We start from the raw sequence: 15,856 nt of genomic DNA, 5'->3' as shown, positions 1-15,856 counted from the left end.
TGCTCAACCTATTAGGTCCATACTCTGACGCATACACAAATTGAAAAACAATATGTGTACTTTTGTCAGCAATGTTCCCTGTAAGGTGTGTGCGCGCACATCTACCAAAATCTGTCCGCACACATGTTTTCATCCCCCGCACAATCCTCACACAAAAATATTGTAAAAGAAAGTTTCCTTTGCCAGATTTTAGTTTTGCTCGAATGTCGAATGCATTAATGCAGTCATTAAAAATATTTTTTGACGAATTACGGTAAGTTACTAAGTCCCGGTTTCATACATTAATTAATTGTTGATGAAAGTACGGATATATCTGTGCAAAAATGATAATTTTGTACGTCAAATATCGATAGGTACGGAATAATTTACAAGACTATTTTTGCGGGAATAATAAAATTGTGTTCTTGTGATAGGAATAGCATCTTTTCAGCCGTAAAAAACTTATAAAGTGACAATAAAATAAATTTACAAAATATGGTTATGTTTACATCAGACGGAGCTTCCGTAATGAAAAATGAGTATGTGTGTGTTTGTGGGGGGGGGGGGGGTGTAAATTTACCGCACCGGGTGACACCAACCCTAGTTACGCCACTGCTCAGATGCGTGTTTTATATGTGTGTCATATTTATGACGTGGCGTAAATCCCATTTTTCACCTGAGATGCTGACAGCGTTTGAATGCCACAAGTTAAGGGGATCCTTATGCTAACAGTATATAAATAAAAAGGATTTCAAGTTATACACATTTATATTTTTATAAAAATCGATGTTTTTAATAAAACTACGAATTAGTCAAAAATCTAAACGTTAAAAAATTAAAAACTTAATAAACTAAATTTTAATAATAAATATGACTTTATTACATTTTTTTACAATAATTATAAGTTTATCTTTAACAAAAAAATGTTTTTAATGTTTTCAGATATATATTTATTAATAATTACAGTTGAAATTGTAAATTATCAAAAAAATCTCAAATTGCAAGCTTCGTATTTTTTCGCTAGGTTCTCTATTGGCATAAGGATCCCCCTTAAATGACTATTATTTCATTTGACAAAAAAAAAACTGACACTTTTTTTATACAATACACATAAAATTATATAGGTACTTAAATATGTTAATATTTTCGGAAAATTATAAAGCGCTCCGGATCGTATTTTTTTTCATTTCGAACGCTTGTCATCAACATAGATAGATTTAAAGAAAATATTGTTATGATTGATAATTCACATTTTTTGTCATTTAAAATGATTATATTTAATGTATTTTTACCCTGTTAAAACATCATCATAAATAATATAGCAGGGCATATTAACCGCGTTAATTGTGTATTCTAAAAGGGGGTCGCGAATAAAGAAGGCTGAAAACTCATGATCTGTATAAAACGGTGTAGGCATTGTATGGCTCAGAGACGTAGACATTAACTTCTAGCGGTGCCCAGATATTGTCAGTACTAGAGCGTAAAATCCTCTGAAAAATTCTTTGGCCTCATTTTGCTACCAATCGTTTCAATATATTATGACTCCAAAAAAGTAGGTCATTTTGAGTGCCCCCTTTTCCACTCCCGATGAAATGGCAATGTGCCAGGTATGTCGCTCAGCTACTGGACAGTCGCTGGACAGATTCGTCATTCAGTGGTAATAAATAAGCCAAAGTTCAGTGAATGTACGTGATAACGAAGAACTAAGAACCGGAAAGAGTGAAGGAAGTTAGGGGATGCCTTCACCCAGCAGTGGATTGACGCTGGCTGATGATTGTGATTATATATTAATTTAGTGTTTTCGTATATTTTGTATTTGTAGTTTTACGGCGTCGCGGACGGACACTGAGTGTGTTCATGATTGATTATCGACTAATGATAATTTATTTTTTGTTCAGTCCCTTTTTTATGATTCATTACTCTATGATCTATAGCACTAAATAACCACTAGGATGCCCTAAAATCCGTGGTTACATTTAAATTGTGCGTAAAACATTTTACCGTGAGCTTTCTTGTTGGAAAGAGATGACCGTATACTATACGGTTTCAAATTTTATTAGATTCAATATGAACATTCATGAATTATTCAAGAGTGAAAACCTAACCTAACCTAACAAACAGTTCAGTATATCGGCCATTTCCAAAATTTGTTTGCTGCTAGCTTCTTGCAAACCGACAAGAACCGTCTTTTAGTTAGACATGAATTTTATGTCAGTACTATATTATGACCCAATGAGGTTGGACGGTCTTTAATATGCGGCCATATAATATTTCCGATACAACGTTTCACGGTGAAGTGTGATATGGCGAACTGCATACGTAAAAGTTTTCGGACACGCAATTCTGTATGGATCTTGGTCACCTCCGGGATATCTCTCTAAACCTGTCTGTCTGTGATTAGGTTTTCCAGATATGAAGACAAGTTTAAAATTTCCAATCCTTCCGGGTTTGCTGTCATTAATGTGAATGTGTTTTAAAAATCCTTCCGACATGCCACACGATCTACCTATCGTAAGCGTCGAAAACTTCACAAAATGTGACATTCTTGGCTCTGAAAACAGATGATAGAACTCGGAGAAGGACCTCGTTAGCCATACGCCATTTACCAAACATTATTGTCAGGATCTTTCTCTCGAATATATCAAGGGTCCAACACCATAAATCAGTCTAACGCAGTAGCCTTTGGCCGTGAACTGTGTTTTATTTAGACATGAATTTTATGTCAGTACTGTACGACCGAAAGAGTTTGGACGGTCTTTAATATACGGCCAAATGTCAGATACAGCATTTTACGGTGAAGTGTGGTACGGCGAACTGCATACGTACAAGTTTCTGGACACGAAAATCCGTTGGCTCGACGAATTAAAATAGGTAATCATTTAGTCAAATATATTCACCACTGCTACCATATACTGCCTTATATTATATCTGTCAGAAAATGCAATGGTTTAATATCTTAGACTTTGTGAAGTCAAGGCACTGAATAACTAAACTTGGTTAGTTCTCCTGCATTACTATCTAACAGCTAAACTAGATTAGGAGTTGACTTAGAACTTGAATGCACTTTGAGTGGCAACTGATGCTTCCCTCGTCTCAATAATTCAGTTTTGGTTCAGTCAATTACAAAACTGATTCGAGCGCTAATTTGTACGAGTAGGTACGTCATTATGCACGTGTCAAAGTTCAACTACATATTAAAGTCATTAGTTATATGCTTCCCTCTTTTCTTTTAATACCAGCGGGTATTCTAACTCCAAAATCAATAAAAAAGTGACATGTCGTATTCCGAGAGTTAATTATCCCGGGATATTAACTGTCAGACGTGACGTTTTTCAATGCGGTTCCGGATGGCTGCACTACCTATTATAGAGGACGAAAAACATCATGTTAAGATGCGGCGATCTTGAAACTTAAATAAAAAAATTAAAACTAATATTGCGACACTGGCGGTTACCGAGCAGCGCGCCAAGCCAAAGTTGGCGTATTACACGACCGCTACCAGTGAAATATTATTAATTACGCGATATATGTGTGTAGACACTGTACCTTTGTACAATGTAGAATATACAATGTGCCCAATATATAATAATATTATAACGCCATATTATATAATACAAATATAGCGCATATATAATATTAATTCTTTTTTTAGGTTAAACAAACGTCAAAGTGACATCATCATCAGCCGGGGTCAATTCACTGCTGGATGAAGGCCTCCCCAAGCTTTCTCCAACTCTCTCGGTCCTGTGTCGTTCGCTGCCACGTATTTCCGCCGAACTTTACCAGTTCGTCAATCCAGCGGCTTTTAGTGACATAATATATAAAAAAATGTCAGTGGCATGGCGTTTGTGCAGCGGCTGCCAAGTGTTAACTTGCAGTTTAGAAAAAAGCCCGAATTGACCAGAGTGATATCCATGTTATTTCGAACCAAGAAAAATAGCGGGAACGTGTTAACTAGTTAGAATAGCTTTGTAGGGGTGGCTTGCTTACGATCGAGTGCTCAACCAAAGTGTGCTTACCAGTGCCTACGCATGCGTGTGAGATATGGCCACGAGGCACGGAAAGGTACATGTTGAGCGTAACGCGACAAGACCAAAGAAGAAACCAATAGATAATGAAGTAGTCAAGAGTATACGATACGTCAATGTAGGTACAATAGGTCGTTGGTCCCTATTAAAAAAGTCGGATGTGAAATTTTGTCATTTTCGGATTATTACGTAAAAGTTATTTAAACACTGATGGTATAAACATTTATACCACAATCACAGTTTTGTTTGTTTGCTTGAAAAATTTCGAGATATTCAAGTTAAAAACGACGGATCTACCGAGAGTGTCCGAATGACAATGTCGGTTCTTACCAACCGACATTGTTGGCTGGGCGTGGGTGAGCAAGATGCGTCGGATCTGACAGTTGCTGCTATGTTTACCGGACAGACGGATGTTTTTATAAACGTTTAGAAAAGTTTCTATAACCCGTATTTTTATTCATTATGGCAAGCAAAAGGTCACAAAGGATATTTTGATGAAACATCTTTGATTACTCGTACTGAAAAATAGCATTTTGCAGATCCGACTTTTTTAATAGGGAACGACGAGATGACATGGCAATGGAGTGGGCATGTCACCCGGCGAGTGAATAGCCGCTGGATAATTGCTGTCACATAGTGGTACGCAAGAAGCACAAAACGACAACGGAGATGCATTAAATTCCGCTGGATAGACAAAATCGTAAAGTTTGGTGGTTATACGTGGCAACGAAGAGCTAGGGAGCGAGAATTATGGACGAGGGAGAGGAATACTTCACACAGGATTGGATTGACCCCGGCTGATGATGAAAGCTACTAATCTTGTTATCTATTTTATTTGTTGCACTTTAAAATGCAAGCCTGTCAATTTATGTAAACTGTATTAAATGCGATGTTGTACGTTAACTATGAATATGTTATATTATACAATGTAACACAGGGAAACCAAAATGTCGGATACCTATTTTATAAAAATATTACCAATCGATAGCCCAGTATTGAACGGTAACAAGTCAAAAATTCAACATTTCGCGATATTGGTATCAAAATATTCGTAAAAATGAGCTCTTGCCAGTTTTGTATAGAAACAATTAAAAAAAAAATTTAGATACCTAGAGAGCCAAAAAACCCATATGAAATTTTACAAACTTTCAAACAAAACCAGTTTTGTAGAGATGCATTTCGGATTGTTTATATTTAAAACTGGCAATTGACTATACGTTTCAATTACGAATAGATACATTCTGACATTTGTTACCTTTTAAAACTTGTCAAATCTTGTGTATTGTACAATATTCAAATATTAAAACGTGATTATCTCAGAACTACGTTTTTTGAGTTGTTAATGTTCAATACTGGGCTATCGAAATGTTCATTTGATTGTCTTGTTACAGTCCAAAGACTTTAGTCACAAATCGCAACATGTTCCTTAATTCAGAATATTTTAAGCGTGAATACCTACGCAATTTATGTATCCTACCGTACGTTAAATTTGAAAGCGAAATCAGGGGAAGCCACGTTTTCAAAAATAGCAACATTTCGGGGTTGCCAGGTAAATAAACATGTAATCCCGTTAGTGATGGTTCACATATCCCGAGCAAGCGATAAATAAATTAGGCAGTCATCGACGTGAGACTGATTCTCTTTTCGCAGTGTTACCAACACAAGCGAGGTTCAAAGGGTACAATTTTGTAGAAAATACGTAGCTGTCGTTTGACATTTTCAGCAGTCGACCTTTCCAAAATGAAGAGTTGAGTTTGAGGATTCGAGTGAATAAAGACGTTGAAGGAATCCTTCTTCTATAGAGGCAGAGGCTAAATATAATTTAAATGTCTTTATTGTCACGAGCAAACTGTAGGTACATACTGACTAAAAGTGTAAACGCTGGCAATATTATGACAATATGATAATAATATAAATACAATAAGTAAGGGGCCATCCACATATGACATATTATGACATCACACGATTTCGGCTATTTTTAACCGCCCCCCCCCATCATCACGTAACCTTTTACCTCCTATCTATCTTACGTCACGTTTTTGATACCCCACCCAAAAGTGATTTTTTTTAATATTATCCTAAAATTCCAGATCCCTAATATTGTGTTTATAGATCCTTTTATATTTTTTGTTTACTTTATGACGTCACATTTTCTCTGAAAGCGCCTCTCCCCCAGGCATGACGTCATATATGGAGAATCCCTAACATTATGAAAAACCAATTAACACTAATAATAATATAGTTATTGAAACTACTGTGATCTCCCCAGAAAAAATATGAATCATAGGAATATAAATTTTTCTTATTTTTTATAAGGACCTCGTAGCTGAGGGTCACCTGAGGGGAGGAACAACCTCCTGAAAGGGTTGCCCATACTCCTCTCAGCATTCTACGACACGTACGGTCTGTTTTTACTGGAAGACATCCCAAATTCTTCATTCTCAACCTTCACAGATCACTTTGACTCTTCATAATACATATTATGTAATACGTATATGATAACAAAACGTCAAAATATGCCGCCATCTTCATTATCCGCTAATGCATATCTTCCATGGCTACCAACTCAACCACATCAAAAACGACAAAAATATTGGTGTTGTCATAGGCCTACCGCGCATGGACGATTATATTACCGGCCGGTAGCATTCGGACAATCGTTGGTTTGCTCGCGCATGATCCAAATTATTACCGGCCAGCATGTTTGAGCGCGCATGGCGTGATATAGATCGGAGGCAATGCGCGCGCACTGAAGATATGCTTCCGCACCGAAAATGGCGGACGCAATATAAGAAACGTCAAAATGGATTTTGTAGAGCTTATATTATATAATATATAGAGGTTTTGTATAGATTATCAAACTGTTTTAAAATGTGGGTGTATATATTATTAATTTATGAAGAAAGAAACAAAAAATGGGACTGGTACGCGCATGCAAAGCCAATAGGTACGCATCGATGAACTGTCAAGTCAAATGTGGCGGTTCGATGTATGCGTGCGCTACATACGACCGCGTCACTTGTGCGTGCATGTATGAGTGCACTCTCGGCCGGCCATGACTTGTCATGTGCGGGCTCTCATTTAAAAACATTGCCAATGGGACCCCGGCCGGTTCGAATCGGTGTAAAATTTTGTGTCTGAACACAGATTTTCAATTCGGCCGTTCGCTCGATCGTCCATGCGCGGGGTTGCATTGCAATAAGCCCATATTCCATTGGCAGATTGCGTCTGGCCCGATCGTCTGCCACGACTGTCAAACTCTATTCTCTATGGTTTTCAAGGATCGTGAGCGATCGGGTCGAAAGTGGAAAATTTTCTATTATCCGTCGTGCGATCCTTTCATTATCAAGCGAAGATTGCCGAAAGCGTACGAAAATAGCCGAATATGCGCCTGAGTCATGCAAACGGTCGTTCATTTCATCTGGTCGATTTCAACAGAACAACTACAAGATGGCGAAAACTTAAAAAAATATATATGGAGTATCACCGAGGACACAGTCCTCGTCGAATAAATACACGCCAAAGATATAGTGTGGAACGTAAAAAAATCCGCCATATTCAATGGCGATCACGCTGTTCTTCAGTTAGCCAACTTTTGACCCAGTGTTTTCGTTTACGGCTAGTCCTGACCGCCTGAGCCAGTTGAAATATAGCCATACTTGCTACAATAAATTAGTCTTTGGATTATTCGATTTCGATATTCGAATTACTCAATTGGTTTGGAGATTCAAGCTCGTCCAGTTATTCATGATGTAAAATAACAATAAGTATACAAACTTTCTATAAATGTCAAACGGCCGCATAAATTTTAACAGATCTGATGCTCGCTAGGTTTGACAGCTGACAGCTCAGTTTTGTTGACGTAAAATTGCGCGGGAATGCGTTCAGTGTAGCCACCAATCTAAGAAATATCTAGTTTTCACTCAACCTATATTTTTAATAACAGCAACACTAGTATTATTTTAACCAATCAAATCAAGGACCTACGAGATTGAATCGTTGCGTGTAATTGCAAATAGCTAGCGACAACGGTTGGCGTCGATCGTTGGATCGGGTTGGGTCTGTGCGTCTGCCAATGGAATATGGCCTATACGATGGTTACAACTCCTCGATTGTTGACCGTACGATAGGAAATCGTTCATGCGCGGTAGGCCATAAAAATGTTAATATTATTAATCCCTCCAGGTACCTATAATCTAAATTCTAAACTCATCCATTCTCCCAGATCCCTAAATTTCTCTAAATTATTATATCATATTATTGATCGCCAATAAAGAGACGCTAGTATAACAAATGTTTTAACTCAAATGCCTATCATATCTCCATGGTTTTCCGCCCATTCGATAAATTCAAAGTCGCAATGCCTAAAATATCTTTACGAACCGAACTGGGAAAGTTTTCAAGTAAACAATACGACAAAGCCCCTCAAACCAATACTTATTGAATCGAGTCTGAACTATGAACACTTGGAGATGGTTTTGCAATAGTTTGGCTACCCAATATCTTATAGACAGACTGAGGTATACCCACATACTTATTGTAGGTAGAGTGACAGGTCTGAACTTGGGTATTGTGTGATCATTTTCATAAAATTATTATAAGGTTGTAATGTGTTCTGGTACGTACATAATACTAAAAATAAATAATTACAAGATAAAAAGAGCTTTTTATATACAACGTTTTTAAATTTTCTGTTGAATCATATAAACTTGACTTGACTGGCTTAAATGATCAAAAGATTTTGTATTTGATATAAATAATACTGAAATGCCATTTTGACACTCATATTGATTTCCATAGTAACGCACGTATATATTAATAATTTCCTAGCAACCAATAATAGTGGATTGGATTACGGATTTCTTCCGAAATAACTTTTCATACAAAATAGAATTAACTGAAAATGAATTTAATGCTACTTAAAGATGGCTAAAAGTATTAAAACAATGCATTGGCATCGTGTTCTGATATATTCTAAAAGTTTCAAATATCTAGCTAGTCGGGAAGATAATTAAAAATCGATTGCAAGATTTGCACCGGACAAATAGGAATACACCCTAATAAAAACGTTGTAAAATTGGCTTGAATTGACTTGTTTTTAGTATGGTTGAATTGTTAACCACAAACAAGTTAATATTGATTACGCTGTAGAACGAGACGGTTAAGTCGGTCCAACCAGCTGTTGGGCCTATTGGGCCGTCCGACCTGGTCGCCAAAAGGCTACTACACCAAATTGTAATTTTGGTTTTTATGGTGTATTTTTTTTGATTGTAGAAAAAAAATCTTTAAGAAAAAAAAACTTTTATCCGATATTCAAAATTATAGTATTTTGGGCGTAGGTACTATACCATTTTTTTATCGGACATAGTACGCGGATCTAAATTATAGTACACATATTATAAATATACTACAGTTGGCTACACTGCCAGACATGTCGGAGCCTTCCCGACCGGCAAAGATAGAGGTTAGAACTTATTTATGATATAATGCACCTTTTGTTAAGATAATTTTATTTGTCGGCATGTATTACCTGAAATGCGGTTAATTATCAAAACAAACAACTGAAAACCTAATTCCGACAATCAAGTTCATAAGTACCAACCGCAAAGTAATCGTTTTTTGTCGGTTAACGCGTTTTTTTATTGTTTTTGCAATTTGAGCATTAAACCTAAAGCAATTGATTTATTTATTTAATTATTGTATTGTATTTCGGCAAACAAAAGACAAGGGTGCATATAGACGGCGATAAAGATTGTAAATCACAAAAGCCGAAATAAGTCGGTAATAAAAGGAATACTTATTGTGTTGTGCTTAATAAAATAATTAATTTAACTTGCATGGCAAAATAGGGAATGGGACAACTGCACGCCAGGACAATTGGACACCGCACTGTCGTAGACACGTATACAGAACGTAGACGAGAAATTTTAACCAGTTTCTATCTACTACTTGGTAGTTTTAATTAATTTTACTATTAACATAATGTTTTTCTTATTGCGAATTGAGAATTACCATGCCTTAGACTTTATATAAAAATAAAAACTCTTTTTTCGTTGGAAATTAAACATATGCACGATTAAATCATTATCTACGCGTGCATATTTAAATTCTCACCAACTATCAAATCAAAATATATTAAGTTAAATATAAATATTAATATTATATATTTTTTAAAGTACCTATAAGTACCTAACGTCTATTTATTTTCTAATTGCGTGGCGTCCAGTTGTCCCGGCGCCAAATCGTCCTAGACCCACAAAATAAAGGTCAATATCTCAATCAATAGTCTCTTTTTGTTTGATGTTCATCACGTTTAGCTGGTCGCTAAACCAAGCCCTTTTAAGCCTGGGCCCCCAGGCTAGAGCCTTATTAGCCCCCCTTTGTGGGGGCCATGGTCTTGGGTATCTGTTTCTGAGACATTTCTAGGCGTAAGCAACTGCTGTTGCTTTACATCCAAACGTGATACGCTCGATTAAGATCGTGTATGGTGCGGGGCGGGTTGGTTTGGAGGGGTCCATGTTTGTGTTGTAGATAAACTGTTTGAGAAACACTGTTTTAACCTATTCATTACCATACTGTTATGCAATTTTTCACTTTTATAGAAAGGTTGTAATCTTTAAAGCAGGCATTTAAATTAAATGATCCCTATTGACTAATTTACACAGTTCGGCACTGGCAAATTGTGATTTCCGTTATATTAACTAAGCAACACCATTTGAACTATGCTGTAAAGTTTATTTCTAACCCACAAGATGAAGTAACGAGGTAGGGGATTTCAAACAGCGTTTACAAAAGTGGTACAGAACTATCGGTGAGCGAGTCACGTGCATGTATGGAAAAAAAAATCAACACACTTGATGAAATCGCCAAAATAATATAACGAAATCTTCAAGAATATGAAAAAATAAAATATTTCAAAGAATCCAAGTGACGCTTTTTAGTGTAGATTTAACCTTTTTAGTACCTAGTTTTTTTTTAAAAACTGTTTTAATCATTAAAGCCGGTAACTTATATGTAAAGGTTAAACTGTTGGTCAAATTCGTCGGAATTAGGTAAGGGTGCAGATATGGATCGTAATACCGGTATTTATCGATACCGGTTTTTAAATATTAGAACACGGTATTTTTGATATTAAGAAAGCAGTAAAATTTAATAAAATTACTGAATTATCCGACAAAAGTGATATATTACAAAAAATTTACCACATATTATTAAGGGGGATCATAATGCCAACAGAGAACCTAGCGGAAAAATAGGAAGCTTGTAATTTGAGATTTTTTTTTGATAATTTAATTTCAACTCTATAATAATATCACATAGGTATTTGGTAAATATTTTGCGTTATTATTACATTATTTTTATGGATATATTTATTATTAAAATTTAGTTTATTAATATTTTTTATATTTATTTTAAAAAACGTCGATTTAAAAAAATATATATAAATATGTACGTCTAACGATACTAATAGTATATTAATAGTATATTAATAGTATATTAAGAGTATATTAATAGTATATTAATAGTATAGTAATAGATACTAATAGATACGTCAAACTAAGTCGTAAATTAGCGACTCTGGATATTATTTATAGTTAATCCAGATGGTTCTGCATCGCGCTTTTGGACTACATAACTTGCGCTCAAACAAAGTGATGGGGGGGGGGGGGGGTGGTGTATTCGGGTCCACAAGCCCTAGGAACGAAAAAAATACAAAAGGAAAAGAGAACTGAAAAAGTACTCCTTCGTAAGGACCTCATTACTGTGGATCGTGATTCCGATGATTTGACTGTCAAACAGCCTTCGCAACGGGTTAATCCCACTCCTCTCGGCATTCTACGACACCCAAGGTCTGTGGCCACTTAAAGACCCATTATACTCATAAATTGGTGGAGCGATCTGGGGCATCCAATATAATGTTCCGATGCGGTATGTATAAAAAGATAATACAGCGCGGACGACACAAATGTACACTAAACAATCCTAATGATTATGACTGTTCCATGTGCAATCGATAGCCACTCGTGGGTGCGACAACCCGCAATTATACGTAGGTGAAACCATTAATTATACCTGTAGGCCAGGTGTGTATATAGCTAGTCTCAAAGTCAATGACTGTTAGGTAAGGCTAAATATAGATATTTTTTTTAAATGGACCCCCCAAACCATTTTACAACGTTTTTCTTAGCTCGTATTCTTATTTTTGTCCGGTACAAATCTTGCAATCGATTTTTAACTAACTTCCCGACTAGCTAGACATATAGAAGCTTTTAGAATATATTAGAACACGATGTCAATGCATTATATTAATACTTTTAGCCATCTTTAAGTAGAATTGAATTATTTTTCAGTTAATTCTGTTTTGTATGAAAAGTTATTTCGACACCATTATTGGTTGCTAGGGTCTGGGGTCCTAGAAACAAAATTATTAATATATACGTGCGATACTATGGAAATTAATATGACATTTCAGTATTATTTCTATCAAGTACAATTTTTTTTGATTGTTTAAGCTAGTCAAGTCAAGTTTATATGAATCAACAGAACATTTAAAAACGTTGTATATAAAAGTTCTTTTTATCTTTTAATTATTTCTGATAAAAATGATGCAATAATAATTAATTATTATATCCGTATACCTTGCCAGTAACTTTTATTTTATCAAATATTGGTTTTTTTTCAAATTGATTCGACTAAGGGATTCCAGTTTTCTGTGGATAATTTTTATGATTGCGAAGAATTCCTTTATTTATTTATTTCTCTAGTATCTACCAAGAGTAAATGTTAAAGTAGAAATAAATTGGCTCCCAAAGAGTTTGTTTTGAAACTCAAGTAATAGTGCTCTTTGAGTCAAAGCAAATTATTGCGAACATTTTTGAAACCATTACGCGGAGAATTTTCTGAGAATATAATTTTGTGTATCATATAAAATATTATAATAGATTTTTATCGAGGATTTTGTATTGGTATGTTGTATGATAGAATTTTCAAAATAAATGGTAGACCTAATTTTATTCATAGTTTTCCGAATTTATTAATTACCTAGTTCCATTTAGTTATAATTTGAACTAAATGAACGAAACCCCGTTCGAAGCTTTATCAATAGGATATAAAGGCCTTTTGATTATCATTAATATTACAATAATTAGCACATCGTCTATAATATAAAAAAAAACATTTAGCACAATTATTTATTCTGTATAAGGTTTCCACGAAAATACTCTCAAACAGTCTCGAAAAATTTCTAGACGAGAATCAACCAATTCAAATCAACCAATCAATTCAATTATAGACACCCTTAGCAACCAAGGAATTACCAGACGCTACATAAACATATTGAACAGTATATACAGTGATGCCACAGCATGCGTGAAACTCCACAAACGGTCGTGAAAATTCCCCATTAACAAAGGTGTCCGGCAAGGTGATACCATTTCACCTAAACTATTCACCGCTACTATTGAGGACTTATTCAGGAAACTTGATTGGGAAGAAAAAGGTGTTCCAATTAATGGGGAGCACCTCAGTCACCTGCGCTTTGCAGGTGATATTGTTATACTCTCACAAGACCCGAAAGACCTCCAAGGTAGAATGCAAGAATTCGCGGATGTAAATCAAACAGTCGGCCTAAAGATAAATGTGATGAGGAACTGTTTTTCGGACCCTGCGATTATCTGTATTAATGGTACCCAACTCGAGCAAGTCAGCAGCTACGTCTATCTCAGACAGCAGGTACCCATAGACCGAAGCGTGCACGATTAAATTGCTCGAAGAACAAAGCTGGGATGGAGTGCTTTCGGACGTCTGAATAGTATCTTCAAAAGTGACCTACCACTATGTCTTAAGCGTAGGGTGTTCAACCAATGTGTGCTACCCGTGCTCACGTATGGCTGTGAGACGTGGACCCTCAACACGAGAGATGTCCAAAGGCTAGGGGTCGCACAGCGAGGCATGTAGAGGTGTATGTTGGGCATCACGCGAAAGGACCGTAAGAGAAACAAATGGGTTAGGAAGCAGACAGGAGTACGCGATGTAATAGACGTTGCCACACAGCTGAAATGGAGATGGGCGGGGCACATTGCTCGCCGAAAGGACGGCCGCTGGACAAATGCCGTCATCCAGTGGTATCCAAGGGGCACGAAACGGCCACAGGGTCGTCCAAAAAGCCACTGGATTGACGAACTGGTAAAGTTCGGCGAAAATAGGTGGCAGCGAAAGACACAAGACCGAGAGAGTTGGAAGAAGCTTGGGGAAGCCTTCATCCAGCAGCGGATTGACCCCGGCTGATGATGATTTATTGAATGAAAAATGCAAATTATGTTTAACCAGCAAGCCATATCTTATTTTAAGGAGTTATTAGTTGATGTCTTACCTCCACCAGTTTGACGACATTTGGATGGTCCAGCTTCTTCAGTACTGCAATCTCCCGCCTCACAAGGTCTAGAGGAGCAGGTGGAGTCCTTCCGCGCCTTGGCGGTGCCCTTCCGAATAGTCCCGCCTTTCGGAGCAGTTTTCTTTTTGAGAGTATTTTCATGGCCTGAAAAATATTTATAAAACATTAGATGTTTATTAAAAAAAACTCTACACTGTATTATGTAATTAGGATGCACTCCGGATAATAACATGGAGTAAACAATTTAACTGAAAAGCCTAGACGAGAAGGTCAGGGTGGCATTTCATCATTCACCATTATGAAATATTATTTTATTATATAAATATAATTGTAATAATATCGTCTGATTAGATAGTTAAACGAATTTGTTGTTTTTATCTATTTTTAAATTAATTAATAGAATTAATGTCTATTTGTTGTGTATTTTTTACTAGTTGAAAATGTTCCTCTGAGGCGGACGAAACCGGTCCAATTATATTTTAATAAAAGGGTAAATTAGTACGATTAAATTGCGTTTATGATGGTTTTATTTATAAAAGAAACAAGAAACACTAAACAGAACTGCAACACAAAAATAAAGAAACACTTCCGGGTTTATTTTTTATTCGGAGTTCACAGAGATTAATCAACAATAACAGAGCATACTTCAAAAATGGTACACGAAAATAGATTATCAAGATAAGATGACTAGTTCAACCAAATAACCAGATGTGTTTGCCAAAGAATTAGTTCAGTTCAGGTAGGCATGGCCCCCACATCCTGAAGCGCTGAAGCGGGCCCCTAGGCTATAATGTTTGGCGCCCCCCCTACCTATCGCTAAGGGTAAGGGACGCGCTGCAGTTTCGTTTTACAAATGGTGTATGCGGTAAAATTAAGGTGTATTTGTAGCTTTTTTGTATTTTTAATATGTAGGTACATCCAGTTGAATTACCTATGGAGTTGTCGAGTATCGGCACACAGTTAAAAATGGTATCGTGCCTAGAACTAAATATTTTTAATTGTTAATATCATTGAAGTAAAATAGGCAGGCGACTTTTTTTCCATTTGAGCAAATTTGTGATCTGTGTTTATCTCACTTATCCGGTCGACTCACCACGCTGGGCCCTTCCAGAGCCCGGCCCCCCAGGCCAGAGCCCTGTCAGCCCCCCCTGTGGGGGCCATGCAGGTAAGTATCACATTTGATAACTAGATAACCACACTTAATATTAGAAACGAATCTTGATAGTGTAAGGTGCTTAGTTTCAAAATAGAGGACCTGTATGATCAAAAGGGTTATAGCTAATCAGACTAAGCTGACTGGCTATAAGAATGTGAGATAAAAATTACAGAGTTGACATAGGGTTAAATCCAAATCCGTCTACATATCGCTTGCGGCGTCCAGTCAATGGGCAGTGCCATCAGTGGGTCTCTTTTAGCAGTCATTCCGCTACACGTTTTATTTAAATTAATAATCATT

At 36.4% G+C, this 15,856-nt stretch overlaps 1 protein-coding gene across 1 annotated transcript in view; it reads right to left on the bottom strand.

Moving 5' to 3' along the window:
* LOC147069729 (uncharacterized) overlaps nt 1-15,856 on the bottom strand; it is a 325,303-nt gene that overhangs the window by 42,823 nt on the left and 266,624 nt on the right. The window contains exon 4 of the mRNA XM_085950708.1: nt 14,380-14,544. Within this exon, the coding sequence (XP_085806834.1) occupies nt 14,380-14,544 (165 nt within the window). The remainder of the gene's footprint in view (nt 1-14,379; nt 14,545-15,856) is intronic.

The sequence above is a fragment of the Rhyacophila brunnea genome, unplaced genomic scaffold, assembly GCF_057557595.1.
Source record: "Rhyacophila brunnea isolate RB1 unplaced genomic scaffold, BYU_Rbru_1.0 scaffold_23, whole genome shotgun sequence".
Classification (NCBI taxonomy): Eukaryota; Metazoa; Arthropoda; class Insecta; order Trichoptera; family Rhyacophilidae; genus Rhyacophila; species Rhyacophila brunnea.
Note: the sequence above shows the minus strand (reverse complement) of the source record. Positions and strands in the feature narration are given on the sequence as shown.